Source organism: Tiliqua scincoides, chromosome 3 (assembly GCF_035046505.1).
Source record: "Tiliqua scincoides isolate rTilSci1 chromosome 3, rTilSci1.hap2, whole genome shotgun sequence".
Lineage (NCBI taxonomy): Eukaryota > Metazoa > Chordata > Lepidosauria > Squamata > Scincidae > Tiliqua > Tiliqua scincoides.
The window spans coordinates 759958-776204 of NC_089823.1; the positions used below are offsets into that span (position 1 = coordinate 759958).

General features: G+C 53.2%; 1 protein-coding gene across 1 annotated transcript; it reads right to left on the bottom strand.

Annotated features, from left to right (window-relative positions):
* Positions 1-8610: 8610 nt before the first annotated feature.
* CDCA8 (cell division cycle associated 8) lies at positions 8611-14705 on the bottom strand. The gene is made up of 10 exons (XM_066621094.1): positions 14557-14705; positions 14015-14143; positions 13759-13799; positions 13574-13649; positions 11902-12038; positions 11531-11610; positions 11289-11387; positions 10697-10820; positions 9410-9496; positions 8611-8950 (listed from the first exon to the last, which is right to left on the bottom strand). The coding sequence occupies exons 1-10, from the start codon at positions 14651-14653 to the stop codon at positions 8906-8908; spliced, it is 915 nt and encodes a 304-aa protein (XP_066477191.1). The 5' UTR covers positions 14654-14705; the 3' UTR covers positions 8611-8905.
* Positions 14706-16247: the final 1542 nt, after the last annotated feature.

The window sequence follows — 16247 nt, forward strand, 5'->3', positions numbered from 1 at the left end:
GGTGGGCTACGTAGGGAGAGGCGTGACCATGGAAGGCCAGGAGCTTGCGCTGACTCCGAGAGCAGGCAGGAAGCCAGTGGAGAGATCTCAAGAGGAGCCTGCCATGCTCAGCAGGACAAGACCCCAGCTGGGCGCAAGGAAGGACTTCCTCGCTAGAAGAGCTGGCCAGCACTGGGGCAGGCTGCTGCAGGCGAGGAGAAGGGGCAGGGTGCGGCCCACGTGCCATGACCTGGCACTTGCGCTCAGCCGACTGTTCTGCTGAGTCATGGCTGAGCCAGGTCTGGCTCCTCTGATAGCTCAGGGGGAGATAAGCAGCCTGCACTGGAGCTCACGCTTCGGACCTGCCTGAAGCCAGGGCAGGAATTCTGAGCTGACAGCGTGACTGTGAAGGCTGCTACTGAGCAGCTCTCAGGAGCGAAGAGAGCCTTGGCCGAGCAGGGGATCCTTGCAAGGCAGGCAGCTCGAGGGCTGAGCTCCCAGGTCCTTGTCTGGGGCGGGGGAGCCCATTCATGCTTCAGCCCACTCAGAGGCTCTGGGCAGAGGCTTCTCCGCTCTCAAGGGGGCACCGCAGGAGTTTCATAAAGGATGGTGGGTTAGATTGCCTCTCTACCCTGTCCCATCCTGAAAGCCTCCCAGCTGTGGCTGGTGGCCACTGTGAGCAGCAGGATGCTGGCCTCGGTAAGTCTTTGAACATAAGAACAGTCCCACTGGATCAGGTCATAGGCCCATCTAGTCCAGCTTCCTGTATCTCACAGCGGCCCACCAAATGCCCCAGGGAGCACACCAGATAACAAGAGACCTCATCCTGGTGCCCTCCCTTGCATCTGGCATTCTGACACAGCCCATTCCTAAAATCAGGAGGTTGCGCATACGCATCATGGCTTGTACCCCGTAATGGATTTTTCCTCCAGAAACTTGTCCAATCCCCTTTTAAAGGCGTCCAGGCTAGACGCCATCACCACATCCTGTGGCAAGGAGTTCCACAGACTGACCACACGCTGAATAAAGAAATATTTTCTTTTGTCTGTCCTAAGTCTCTCAAAACTCAATTTTAGTGGCTGTCCCCTGGTTCTGGTGTTATGTGAGAGTGTAAAGAGCATCTCTCTATCCACTTTATCCTTCCCATGCATGATTTTGTGTGTGTGTGTGTCACTCAAACACCATAGCCTTTCCTCATAAGGAAGGTGCCCCAGCCCAGTAATCATCTTAGTCGCTCTCTTTTGCACCTTTTCCATTTCCACGATATCCTTTTTGAGATGTGACGACCAGAACTGGACACAATAGGTGTGCCCTTACCATCGATTTGTACAACAGCATTATACGTAATATTAGCCGTTTTGTTCTCAATACCTTTTCTAATGATCCCAAGCATAGAATGTGGTGATGGCGTCTGGCCTGGACGCCTTTAAAAGGGGATTGGACAAGTTTCTGGAGGAAAAATCCATTACGGGTTACAAGTCATGATGTGCATGTGCAACCTCCTGATTTTAGAAATGGGCTATGTCATAAGGCCAGATGCAAGGGAGGGCGCCAGAATGAGGTCTCTTGTTATCTGGTGTGCTCCCTGGGGCATTTGGTGGGCCGCTGTGAGATACAGGAAGCTGGACTAGATGGGCCTATGACCTGATCCAGTGGGACTGTTCTTATGTTCTTAGCATTCAGCAAGGGCTGTTCTATGGAAAGGGAAGGACATTGACTGGCTGGTGAAAATGAGTGTCCCAATGCTTTCAAAGGGGCACCCCAAGGGACACCTCCAAATGTCATTGTCTGGCCTTGGCATCCTAAGAGCTGGAGTGGTTGCCCTGGCTGGCAGGGACATGCCTGGCTCCTTCCCTGCGCATGACCAAGCCGGAAACACTGGGGCCCATTGAGAGGGGCCTGTGCAGCTGCACGGCTGGTGCCAGTCCACAGGCTCACGGTGTCTCAAGTCCTTGGCACCTACACACTGGACCAGTTGGCTCACCCAGATCTCCTTGCTGGAGCTGTCGCTCAGGGTGGTAGCAGGGAAAGCCCCTGGCCCTGCCCTAGCAGAAGGCAGCAGAGAAACACACTGCTCCTGGGGGGGGGGGTCCATAAGCCCTCCTGGGGGAGAGGAGGGGTCCCTGACTAGCCCAGATGTGGGAGAGGCAAGGAGGAGAGGAGCTCCCACTGACCTCAGGGATCATAAAACACTGACGTGGGCCCCTGAGAGGAGGCCTAATGAGGGGCTGAGGGACTTGTTGGCATATGTGACTGCCCTCCTTGGGGACATGAGCTCTCCCCATCCATTGCATCAGTCACAGGTCACAAGGCATGTTGACTTAGGTATGTGCAAGCTCTTGGTTTTAGAGGCAGGCTGCCTCTGATTGCCAGATGCAGGGGAGGACACCAGGACGCAGGTTGTCTTGTGTGCTCCCTGGAGCATTTGGTGGATCACTGTGAGATGCAGGAAGCTGGACTAGATGGGCCTATGGCATGATCCACTCTTCTGATGTTCTTATGACTGTCTGCAGCCTCTGACTTCTACAAGGAGCCTGCCTCGGAGTGCTGGGACAAGAGAGCAGCCACAGGACACAGTGTGCTCCCAGAGGCACCTGGGAGGTGGCGGCCACTGTGAGATGCAGGAAGCTGGACAAGATAGGTTCCCTTTGGCTCCTATCTTGGATAGGAGCCAGCAGGGCTCTTCTCTGATGCTTGTCTGAATGCACGCAGTCACCAGCATAATGGACATTCTCCAAACCTCCCCTTAAAGCTTCCTGATAAAGGCCCAGTCACATTGAGCATGACTCCTTGCTTTCTCCACCAGTGCCAGCACTGCCCTGTGGAGTTCTCTGCCTAGCTGGGTCTTGGGATCTCTTCTGCCACCTTGTAAGAATGTGGTTGTTCAGGAACGTCACAGTTCAATCTTATACTGCACAAAACACTGGGCTTTGTGGAGGGAGATCTTCTTATAGAGGCCTGTTCCGCCCTCCACAAAGCCTAGTGTTTTGCGCAGAATAAGAGTAAACCGAGACGTCTTTGTAACGTAAAAATGCTTTGAAGGCTGTGTGCTCTCCTGTGACAGCACACCAGTCCCAGGGCTCTGAGAACCTTTCCAAAGGAGTGCAGAAGCAAGACCATGTGGGCCTCTCCTGCTGTCCCTCCCAGAATTGTTCTTGCAAGCCACAGACGTCTCTTCTCTTGCACTGGCCTGAGCAGTGGGGCAGTGGGCTCGTGCACTGGCCTCCCTGGATTCTAAACCCATAACCAAAATGCCCCTCCCCCCAGTGGGATTTCTTCAGGACATGAGGCTTCCACCTTCATTCATTCATATAAGACCTTCATTCGACCTTCATTCATTCATATAAGTTTCATCTCTAATATACTAATTTAGGTAAATTTATTCAAATTTTAAATGTACATTAATTCTGGTTTTTTCCTGGCTCACAACAGGGTCAGAAATGATGTGGACCTCCTTCCAAAAAGTTTGGACACCCCTGGCTTAGGTAGTTCAGGGAAGATGCACATTAATGTGTGCTCTGTGAACTTTTATTTTTTGTTGTTGAAAAGCGGTATATAAATACTGTTGTTAATAATACAGTAATAATAACACATTCTCTCATTCTCTCGATACCGAGCTAAACAAGCGCATCGGTAAAGCAGCTACCACGTTTTCCAGACTCACAAAGAGAGTCTGGTCCAACAAGAAGCTGACGGAACATACCAAGATCCAGGTCTACAGAGCTTGCGTCCTGAGTACACTTCTGTACTGCAGCGAGTCATGGACTCTTCGCTCACAACAGGAGAGGAAACTGAGCGCTTTCCACATGCGCTGCCTCCGACGCATCCTCGGCATCACCTGGCAGGACAAAGTTCCAAACAACACAGTCCTGGAACGTGCTGGAATCCCTAGCATGTATTCACTGCTGAAACAGAGACGCCTGCATTGGCTTGGTCATGTCGTGAGAATGGATGATGGCCGGATCCCAAAGGATCTCCTCTATGGAGAACTCGTGCAAGGAAAGCGCCCTACAGGTAGACCACAGCTGCGATACAAGGACATCTGCAAGAGGGATCTGAAGGCCTTAGGGATGGACCTCAACAAGTGGGAAACCCTGGCCTCTGAGCGGCCCGCTTGGAGGCAGGCTGTGCAGCATGGCCTTTCCCAGTTTGAAGAGACACTTTGCCAACAGTCTGAGGCTAAGAGGCAAAGAAGGAAGGCCCATAGCCAGGGAGACAGACCAGGGACAGACTGCACTTGCTCCCGGTGTGGAAGGGATTGTCACTCCCGGATTGGCCTTTTCAGCCACACTAGACGCTGTGCCAGAACCACCTTTCAGAGCGCGATACCATAGTCTTTCGAGACTGAAGGTTGCCAATACAATAATAACACAGGCCTACAAAATTGAGGGTCAGAAAAGTTTTTCCCAAACTTTATGGTGGTTTGATATGGTTACTGAGCTAACTGAGCCGTTAACTGAGGTGGTTACGGAGCTGTTGGGGAACAGTGATCATGCTGCAATCCGTTTTGACATGAACGTCGGGGGAGAATACCGGGCAAATCTCTCACAAAAACCCTTGACTTCCGATGGGCAGACTTCCTTCAAATGAGGAGGCTGGTTAGAAGGAGGTTGAAAGGGAAGGTAAAAAGAGTCCAGTCTCTACAGAGAGCATGGAGGTTGCTCAAATCAACAGTAATAGAGGCCCAGCGGAAGCGTATACTGCAAAGGAGGACGGGCTTGACTAAGTCCAGGAGGTGCCCACAAGGCTAACCAGCCAAGTTAGAGAGGCCGTAAAGGGCAAGGAAGCTTCCTTCTGTAAATGGAAGTCTTGCCCTAATGAGGAGAATAAAAAGGAACATAAACTGTGGCAAAAGAAATGTAAGAAGATGATATGGGAGGCCAAGCGAGACTATGAGGAACGCATGGCCAGCAACATTCAGGGGAATAATAAAAGCTTTTTCAAATATGTTAGAAGTAGGAAACCCGCCAGAGAAGCGGTTGGCCCTCTGGATGGTGAGGGAGGGAAAGGGGAGATAAAAGGAGACTTAGAGATGGCAGAGAAATTAAATGAGTTCTTTGCATCTGTCTTCACGGCAGAAGACCTCGGGCAAATACCGCTGCCTGAACGGCCACTCCTGACTAAGGAATTAAATCATATAGAGGTTGAAAGAGAAGATGTTTCAGACCTCATTGATAAATTCAAGATCAATAAGTCACTGGGCCCTGATGGCATCCACCCAAGTGTTATTAAGGAATTGAAGAATGAAGTTGCTGATCTCTTGATTAAAATATGCAACTTGTACCTCAAAACGGCCACGGTGCCAGAGGGTTGAAGGATAGCAAATGTCATACCAATCTTTAAAAAGGGAAGGAGAGGGGACCCGGGAAACTATAAGCTGGTCAGCCTAACATCAGGTAAGATGGTCAGGTAAGATGGTGGAATGCCTCATCAAAGAAAAAATCTCGAAACACAGACGAACAGGCCTTGCTGAGGGAGAATCAGCATGGCTTCTGTAAGGGTACGTCTTGCCTCACATAAGAATTCTTTGAAAAGGTCAACAGGCATGTGGATGCGGGACAACCCATAGACATTATATATCTGGACTTTCAGAAGGCATTTGATATGGTCCCTCACCAAAAGCTACTAAAAAACTCCACAGTCAGGGAATTAGAGGACAGGTCCTCTCGTGGATTGAGAACTGGTTGGAGGCCAGGAAGCAGAGAGTGGGTGTCAATGGGCAACTTTCACAATGGAGAGAGGTGAAAAGTGGTGTGCCCAAAGGATCTGTCCTGGAACCGGTGCTTTTCAACCTCTTCATAAATGACCTGGAGACAGGCTTGAGCGGTGAGGTAGCTAAGTTTGTGGACAACACCAAACTTTTCAGAGTGGTGAAGACCAGAAGTGATTGTGAGGAACTCCAGAAGGATCTCTCCAAACTGGCAAAACGGGCAGCAAAATGGCAGATGCGCTTCAATGTCAGTAAGTGTAAAGTCATGCACATTGGGGCAAAAAAATCAAAACTTTAGATATAGGCTGATGGGTTCTGAGCTGTCTGTGACAGATCAGGAGAGAGATCTTGGGGTGTGGTGGTGGGCAGGTCGATGAAAGTGTCGACCCAGTGTGCAGCGGCAGTAAAGAAGGCCAATTCTATGCTTGGGATCATTAGAAAAGGTATTGAGAACAAAACGGCTAATATTATAATGCCGTTGTACAAATCTATGGTAAGGCCACACTTGGAGTATTGTGTCCAGCTCTGGTTGCCACATCTCAAAAAGATATAGTGGAAATGGAAAAGGTGCAAAAGAGAGCGACTAAGATGATTGCTGGTCTGGGGTACCTTCCTTATGAGAGGCTACAGTGTTTGTGTGACACACACACAAAATCATGCATGGGAAGGATAAAGTGGATAGAGAGATGCTCTTTACACTCTCAAGTAACACCAGAACCAGGGGAGATCCACTAAAAGTGAGTGTTGGGTGTGTTAGGACAGACAAAAGAAAATATTTCTTTACTCAGCGTGTGGTCAATCTGTGGAACTCCTTGCCACAAGATGTGGTGACGGCATCTGACCTGGATGCCTTTGAAAGCGGATTGGACACGTTTCTGGAGGAAAAATCCATTACGGGTTACAAGCCATGATGTGCATGTACAACCTCCTGATTTTAGAAATGGGCGCTGTCAGATGCAAGGGAGGGCACCAGGATGCAGGTCTTTTGTTATCAGGTGTGCTCCCTGGGGCATTTGGTGGGCCGCTGTGAGATACAGGAAGCTGGACTAGATGGGCCTATGGCCTGATCTAGTGGCACTGTTCTTATGATATGAATTTGGGGTGCTGATTCCAAAAATGGCATCGTTTTTGCCCTATCACGTCGTTTTGGAGACATGGCATAGCCTCATTAGTGAATGGTTCAAGCAGCTTCCTCATGAGGAAGCCATGGTGTAGGCTTCCTCATGAGGAGGCTGCTTGAACCATTCACTTGAGGCTATGCTGTGTCTCCAAAACTAGACGTGATAGGGCAAAGCGGATGCCATTTTTGGAATCAGCACCCCTAATATACCCAGGAATTGGTGTAATGTTTAAGGAAGCAAAATGCGTGTTGGCCTGTGTAATGGCTGGAGGACACTGTGGAATTTACTGCTATGGGATCCAGGCTAGTTGCACTGGCCACAAGCTTCATTTGCCCTTTTGCCTCTCTGCTCACAGCTTTGTTAGGGCACTTGCACTCCACAGAGGAGGGATTCTGCCTCGCAGCTGTGGGGGCTGCCCAGTGCTTTAGCTCCCTCCTGCCTAGCCCATTTCTTGATCTAGCTGCTCATAACAGGTGTAGTATGCTCTGACGGCAGAGGCTAGACCTGGAATAAAATGGAACAACTTGTCCCAGGACACAGCAGAAGGCAGGCCTGCCTATGGAGCAACCTCTGGCCCGCCCCAACTATCCTGGTCCATGCTTGAGGCAGCATTTGCACAGCCCCCCCCCCCGATCTTTTTTGAGTTTTTACACTGCACAACCTGGATGAGCAGAGGTAGGACAAAGGGGTGGTGAATGGCCAGCAGCACATACCTCCAGCCCCGCACAGGGTGAACAAGAGACTGGCACAGGGGTGAGATGTCGTGCCCCCCCCCCCCGTTCTAACCAGTTACTCGAAAGCAGATGGTATCTATGCAAACTTTACAAGCAATGGACAGCAATGAAAGCACAGCTGGACTATCCCCTGTGATTAACCATTAGGAGCACAGTAGGTGGGGCTGGAGGCTGAGCCTTGTCTGAAAACAGCCAAGCAGGATCAGTTGCTTGGATGGAAGATGTAGGCTGCTGGCCAGCTGGCTGGAAAAAAAAGCTTTGAAAAGCCCACCCAAAGTCCAGTTTGCAGCTCTCTGAGAGCTTTGAAAGCGCAAGAACCAGCAGCCAGGATGACAACAGCACTGCAAAGGGAAGCAGCTGGAGAAATGGAAGTTTCATGAGACTCATGTTCAGCCTGCCTCTACAAACCAGCCTGAGTGAGCTGGTGTCTAAATCCAGGCATCCCCCTCTATTTGGGGTTCACCAATAACTTACCAGCTTCCACTTGCAGCCCTCCAGGCGCTGTCCCTGTGCCCTCTGCAAGCGCTAACAGGAAGCAGGTGAAGGGCTGAAAAGAATGTGATGTTTATCAGAGTTCAGAGAGTTGAGTGCCTTCTTTCCACCCCTCCAACCTGCTTCCAGTCAGCACTTCCCAATTTTTGTTAGTATTTGTAGAGAACAGGGACAAGAGGGCTGTGAACAGAGGCTGGTAAGTCGTTTGTGTGGGGGATCTGTGAACCCCCTTTTGTAAGGCTCATTTTTATCTGAGGTTTTGAATATCCACAGGTGGGGAGAACGCATCCCCTGCAGATACGAGACACCCATTTTATTTTTATTTATTGCAAGACAAAACATGCACCTTTTTTAGACACCTCAATTTGCAAAAACCATGGAAAGGAATGTTGTAGCCCAAGAACATTTGCTGACTTGGATGCAAGGTGGCAGTTGCATTTCTCCCTGTTATTTTTGGGAGTCAAGACACACATGGGCAAAGGGCCCAGCTATCGATTGGATGATCTGAAAGGGCCAAGTCATGAGAGGCTAGACCTAGCCCTGAAGGCTAGAGCATTAATAGCTGCATCAAGTGTACAACTGTACGCAAACTTTATTAGGTAATGGGTATAAAAAACAGCTTTCCAACCAAAAAAGTTGGGGAGTTCTAATTACACATGTTAATCAAAACATTTCCACAGGGCTAGGAAAGAGGCAAGCAGGCTCCTTGGAGGAGGCCTGGCAATCTTCAAAAGCAACAGAAACCCTCGAGAACGTTTGTTCAACAGAACACAACCGTAGAACAGGAGACCAGGGTGCAAGTGTAGCCAAGGTCACAGACACCCCATGAAGGCAGCTGCTCACAATTCAAGAGCGTAAAACCTCCCTTCTCACTTGCGCCCACTCATGCCACTGCAGAGGTTCACAAGCTGAGCCTGGAAAGAGAAAAATAGTCTTAGTGCACCAGCATTTCAGACTTGCGGCAACTGGTACAGGACTGCTTCCTCCTCACCCCCAGAGGCAAGTCCTATGTTAGCAGACAGTGCTGGCTGCCACCTGGTTTAAGGCCACTGAAGGAAAAAATGCACCTTCACAATGAACGCAGCTAGATGAGCCCCTGCAGTTCCAGTTTCAATGAAGTTGCAAAAACACCCCATCCTCTGTGGGGTAGAAGGGAAGTCAAGTGGCACTTTCCCTACCAAGCAGGGATGAAAGGAGCCATTAGGCAACCTGAGGACCTGGAAGTGCTCCAACCCCAGACCCAACCAGTTTCTCACACATCAGGCTACAAACTTCATTTGAAGCGGGGGAGGGGCAGAGGGCTGCAGGAGCAGGCTGCAGATTCCCAGGGAGTGTCAGCAGCAGCAACCCGGCAAAGCCCCATGCAGACTCACCGACAGCTTCTCCACTCTGCCCAAAGCATCTGGATTTAGCTGCATGAGGTTGCGTCTGGAGAGCTCGCTGGCTCTCAGGTGGACGTTCTGTGAGGAAGAAGAGCACAGGAGGGGGGACTCTGGAGTGCTGGATGAGGGCAGCATCCCAGTTCAGATTTAAGAAAAGGAGGGGGTCGAGCTGAGGCCCCTGCTAGCTGGATTTTCCCTCCCTGCTTTCTGCTGAGAAGCGGGCCCGAGGCAGTGACGCTTCCTCTTTGCCTTCTGAGCTATAGGAAAGAGGAGGTGAGGGTGTGCACAACAACTGCACTTGGGCACTGAAGGCAGCCTCCTCATTCATGGTCCACTGCTGGCCCTCTTTGCCTTTGAATCACTCTGTTGGCTCCCACACCCAAATTGTGACACACCCCTTGATGAGCTCCTCTTTAGTAGCCCCCCACCTCAGCTCTAGAAGCACACAAGGGTCCTCCAAAGAAGCACTGAAGTGTGTTCGCATCTGACCCTTGAAGATCTCCATGCTACATTTCAAGAGATAGTCATACAACGTAATCTGCTACTGCAAGTTCGTTCAGTGGCTTTATGGCCGTCTCAAATTAATCCTCCCTGTTTTAAAAGGGGATTGGACAAGTTTCTCGAGGAAAAATCCATTACGGGTTACAAGCCATGATGTGTATGTGCAACTTCCTGATTTTAGAAATGGGCTATGTCAGATGCAAGGGAGGGCATCAGGATGCAGGTCTTTTGTTATCTGGTGTGCTCCCTGGGGCATTTGGTGGGCCACTGTGAGATACGGGAAGCTGGACTAGATGGGCCTGTGACCTGATCCAGTGGGGCTCTTTTTATGTTCTTAACACACAACACCTCAGACCCCTGGAAACTCAGAAAGTTGGTCTCATTCGGTGTGCATGAAGCCCCAAAGTGCTCAAGGCAGGGTCACCCTGCTGGAGGGTATCATATAGCCCAGGAAGCCCTCTGTGGCCCTTTCAGCATGGAGCTGGGAAGCTCCCCCTGCCCTCTTGTATGGCTGCTGGTGGTCACAAGTCAGCACACTTGCCACTCATCAGAGACCTTCCCTTAGCCATTTCCAGCCACTGTGCCGTTGCACACTGGTGTGCTGTGAATGATCCCCAGGTGTGCCCGGGAATTTGGGAGAGGGTCATTTGTTAGTAGGGCCATTGGGGGTTGTGACAGCACAGTGTGCCTTGTCAATTGTCCTAAAACTGTTAGTGTGCCTTGACCATTTTAGTGCCTTGCCAGTGAAATGAAAAAGGTTGAAAACCACTGCTTTACCTCCCCTCCACCAACAGGGACAGTGATGCAGATGTTGTTGTCTGCTAGTGGACTGCCATTCGCAGAGACCAGGAACACCCGCTCATGTGTGGCAGGAACACGCAATCCAGGAGTTTTGAAGACACTGGGGAGAGGGAGCGAGTACATGCCAACGTGACACATGAAGGACCTCTCCCCAGGGGGACCCCAAACCCTCAGAAACAAGCACCCTGCTCAAGGTCAAGCATGCTCCTCCCCAGCCTCACAGAGACCAGAGAACACCAATGGCCCTGGGAGGAGACAATAAGGGAGAATAACCCCAGACTCTCTTCTGCCGTCTTTAGTTACATCACCCTCCACCTGCCAGCACATTAGGCACCATCTCTCTAGAGCGGAAGCTTATGGGCAGAAACTCCACACTGCGAGTTTGAAACACATACGGGGACAGGATTCTTTAGTGCTCAAATAACCCAGCCTAAAGCATGTCACTCTAGGAAGAGCAGCGCAAAGGGGAGAAGCAGCCAGGAGACATCCTGTGGCCTGAAGCTGCCAGCACTCTCAGGGCCCAGGGAGATCTGCCCCCTCCTCTTCTCCCCAACACTGCGTGCCTTACCTGGAGTCAAACTTGGGGGTGAATGCAGAAGTGCTTCCCCCAAGAGTGACTGCGTGGGCAGGTTGGCTGGCTGGCGTGACAAAGTTGCCTCTGCTGGGCCTGTTAAGACAAAAAGGAAAAGCCTGTGATGGATCTCATCTGCCAAACTCAACCATAGCCAGCTTAGCACCACTTGCCCACAAAACCCACAGTGCCAGAGCTGAAACCCTCCATGTTCTTCTCCAACCGTGCTCTTCTGTTACCTTTTACTGAAGCGAATAGACCTGGAAGAAGGCGGTCTACTCCTCTTGGAAGCAGGAATCTTTTTGGCGGATGCTTTTGCCTGGAACACAGAGCCACCACATGACTTGACCCTTGCTTGCCTGGCAGAGCTATCTAGACAGCCCACAGCAACCCTAAGCCCCAGAGCTGCAAGGAAAGAAGGATGCTTCTTCCAGCAGTTAGAGATCCTGTGGCGAGAAGGCCCTGGTGCCCACACACAAGTCCCTTCTGTGCAGCAAACCAAGTATGCAAGTGAGTGATGGGGAAGCCACATGTACAACCTGCAGGAGGGAGAGCTATCTGTGTCAGCAGAGCAGGATGATCAGTTCCTCCCCCTGCCCGAGAACTTTACCTTCCCTGGTTTGTGGTGAAGGTTTGTAGACTCTGGCAGCCCAGAAGCACTGTCTGGTCTGGCTCTCTTCACCACAGGCACAAGCAACGGATCAGCCTCTTCGTTGATGGTCTCGATGGCCTGCTTGACTTTCTTGGCTGGAGAAAGGCAAAGCAAAGGGGGTTGGATGCTGCCCAGAAGTGGCACTAGCCACATGACATGTACTGGGAAGCAAAGGCCACTCCCCAGGTCCCCATGGCTGAGGAGTGATGCAGCTCAGCCTTCAGACCACCACACTCAGTGCCAGGCACAGGTGCCACCCCCTCTTGCCTCAGCCTTGCCACCTTCCAGGAGGGCCTGGTGAAGGGAGAGTATATCATAAAACAAACTGAATGAAATGTATTCTGTCAGACATTTTAGAGACCTCATCACGAACTGCAGCATGTGCTAGAACCTTTACCAAAAGGGCAAAGGACTGGGAAACAGGATCATCCCTTGTTCCTCTTTTGCCTTCCAGAGAATGGTAAATAAGGGCGCAATCCTAACCCCTTATGTCCGTGCTTTCCAGCACGGACATAAGGGCAATGCAGCTCCGAGGTAAGGGAACAAACATTCCCTTACTTTGAGGAGGCCTCCGTGAGTGACACCCAACTGCAGGATGCAGCACACGTCCCATTGGCACTGCTATGCCAGTGCTGGAAAGTACTGACATTAGGGGTTGGGACAGCACCTTAAGTAAATTAAGGTATATTGCCTCAGGGGCAAACACAAACAGTAGGTAGACCAGGGGTGCCCAAATCCCGGCCCGGGGGCCACTTGCGGCCCTCGGGGACTTCCAATCTGGCCCTCAGGGAGCCCCCAGTCTCCAATGAGCATCTGGCCCTCCAGAGATTTGCCGGAGCCCGTGCTGGCCTGACGCAACGGCTCTCAGCTGGAGGGCGACTGTTCAACCTCTTGTGTGAGCTGTGGGATGAGGGCTCCCTCCACTACTTGCTGTTTCACCTCTGTGATGCAGCATCGGCAGCAAAGGAAAGGCCAGCCTTGCTTTGTGCAAGGCCTTGAGCTACTGCAAGACCTGCATTCATTCATATAAGTTCCATCTCTAATATATTAATTTATGTAAATTTATTCAAATTTTAAATGTAAATTAATTTTTCCCCCGGCCCCCGACACAGTGTTGGAGAGATGTTGTGGCCCTCCTGCCAAAATGTTTGGACACCCCTGGGGTAGACAGTGGGAAATTTAGGGAAGAGCTTTGTGTTGCAAGAATATAAGGGGCTGCAAGAAGGAATGTACCATCAAACAGTTAAATGGGGGTATTGACTGATTTTAGGTATTGTTCCTGGAAGACCACAGAAGGACCCCAGGAAAATGAGATATGGAGATAATATTATCCCACCAAGGAAAAAACAAGGGATGACTTATAAACTCTCTTCCGTGAAGGGATTGAAATAGTTAAGGATATATTCACTAGTAATAAGCTACTACGTACAAATCACACAAGAACGTGCTGCATGGACCTTCTGAATGTATAAGAAGCTGGTGACAGAGACCCACCGACTTGTGTCCTTGTATTGCAATATAAGATTTTTTTAAACCCAGCACTGGTAATTTTGTTCATTTCTTCTACACACCAGGCAGAATCCTCAACCTTCTAGGCCCCTCTGCTTCCTCCCACAACATTGGCACCGACCTTTCCGGACAGACTTGAGGGGGGTCTGCACCGCTTCAGAGGCCAGCCGCGTGATCTCCGTGATGTCCAGATCCACCTGCGGGCAAGAGAGCAATATGAGCAGTCACGGGTGGCCGGATGGAGCATTGTGGTGGGGCCACTCCGAGCAGCCCCTGCAGATGGTGGGGGGGGCGGCGACTACATACTGAGGCTGCCTTCTCCAGGGCCTTCTCGTTCCCACCTAGAGCTGGGGAGAGGAAGTGTCTGGTTAGATGGTGGTGGTGCCCTGTGGCCCCCCCAGAGGCTGTGCTATGGGTGGAAGCAGGTGAGGCAGAGCCTCTCCCCTGAGTCCTTCGAAAGCGCAGCCACCGCATGAGGTGCTCAAGCAGTCAACCCACGCTCTTTGCATGCAGGCTGACTATGTGCAGCACCTCATGCAGTGGCGGCGCTGCCCCCACTTACCGTAGTAGCTCAACCAGTTCATGGTGCGCAGGGCGGGGGGCAGCCGCAGCAGCTCCACACGGAAGGCATCCTCCACCTCCTTCAGCAGCGCCGCCTCCTCCGCCCGGATCCGGGCCACGCGAAACTCCACTGTGGGAGAGGAGGGGGTCAGTGGGTGGGGGTGGAGGCCCTCAGAGTCAGTCAGGGGGTCAGTCCATGGGGGGGGTGCCCCCTCCCTCAGGGCTGCAGAGGGGTGAGGCAGTCAGTAGGGGGCAACGCCCCCTCCCCCCAAGGCGGGGGGTAAGGGGGAGGTTCTGCCACACCTGAGGGTGGGGCAGTCAGTGGGGTGGCGCCCCCTCCCCTCAGGGCTGGGGGGGAGGCTGTGCCTCACCTGAGGGTGGGGCACTCAGTGGGGGTGGCGCCCCCTCCCAGGGCTGGGGAAAAGGGAGGCTCTGCCTCACCCGGGGGGCACTCAGTGGGGGTGGCGCCCCCTCCCAGGGCTGGGGGAGGGGGAGGCTCTGCCTGACCGGGGGGGCAGGCGGGGGGCGGCCCCCGCGCCTCACCCTCGCGCTCGAAGTCCCTGAGAAAGGCCTCGACCCTCCTGCTGGCCTCGGCGCCCCCTCCGCGGCCGCGGCCGCCCTTCCTGCGCTTGGGGGCCATCGCTGCTCCGCCGCCGGCCGTTGAGACGCCGCGCCCGCGCGAGCCCTTCGAATTCGGGCGGCGCTCCGAGCCCGCCAATGGGAGCGCGCGGCCCACGCCCTGCTCCGCCGCGCGGACTACATTTCCCGGCAGGGCTCGGGCGGGGCGGGCTCGGCCGTCCTGGGTGCGCCGCCGGTCCTGTGGCGGGGAGTTCCGCGGGCTGATTGCTTGCTGGATCAGGCAGACGGAAATGTTTCAACCTGCGGAACTGCCTGCCGCAGGACGTGGCCGGTAGCGTAGCTGGAGGGGGCGGATCACCCACGGCAGGGGGTCTCAGTGCGCGGGCAAGCGGCCCCTCCCTTCGGAGCCATTCCCGGCGGGGGGGGCAAAAGGGAGGGGCCGCTTGCCCGCCCTGCTGAGACAGGCTGCCATGGGTGCTCCGTCCCCCTCCAGCTGTGCCACGGGGTGGCGGCTGCTCTGGGTGCCTTGAAGGGCACTGGACGGAGTTCTGGAGCCGGAGCCCGTCCGGCTGCAGGCCGCCTGTGTGTGCGCAGCCCCGGCCTTTAGAAGGAGGCTGCCTCAGTGTGCAGGAGGGCCCAGGACACAGGCTCCCCGAGGCAGCTGGGGGCCCTGGGTGCAAGATACTGGACCAGAGGGGCCTCCGGCCCCATCCAGCGGGACTCGCCAGACCCCTGTGGACCTTGCCGCTTCCTGCAGACCCTGGAAGAAGCTGGGCGTCCAGCTGCAGGAGGCAAGGGCAGTCTGGGCTCCACCGAGAGCGGGCAGGGTGGGGAAGAACAAGGGGGAGGCCCTCTGGCGGCTCTCCCTCCTCCCGCTGCCTTCTTGGGGTTCTGTGCGTGGCTCCCACATCTGTCATTAGGCTGGCGCTGGGTGTTTGGGGCATGCCTGTCACCTGGGTGCGTGTGATATGATGCCAGTTGACCCTCGCCCACCCATGTCTCCTCAGGGTGGGGTTTACACTGCCAGCCTTGCAGGTGTGCCAGCAGCATGGCCTTGCACCAACCCCTATAGGGCTCACCTACCAGCAGTGGGACTCCATGGCCCCAGTGCAGCAGGCGTGACAGTGCCCAGCAAGGTGAACTGGCATTCATGCCACAGGCCAGTGTGGTTCAAAGCCCCAGGGGTGTGAATTGGAGAAATTTGTCCCTGGGCTGGCAGGGCTCCACTGCACGCTGTGGTGAGGCTATACACTTCCCAGAGTCCTCACCTGTGGGGCAGCAGCCGGCGGGAAGCAAGGGGGGAGAAAGAGCAGAGGTCGCAAGGCAGGGAGAACAGCAGCAGCATCCTCATCTGTCTCTTTGGGCTCCTGTGGTTCTCACCTGTGGGGCAGCAACCTGCAAGGGGTGAGGGGGAGACACAGCAGAGGCAACAATGGCAGCATTCTCTCCTGTCTCTTGGGGCTTGCAGGTGCATTCCTATACTTGCCTGTCTTGAGGTAGGTCCCACTGGATTCAGTGGGGCGACTCTCAGGAAAGTGTGCATAGGTTTGCAGCCTGGAAGGGAGTAACAGCCCAATCCTATGCATGCCTACTCAGAAGTTAAGAATATAAGAACAGCCCCACTGGCCAGGCCATAGGCCCATCCAGTCCAGCTT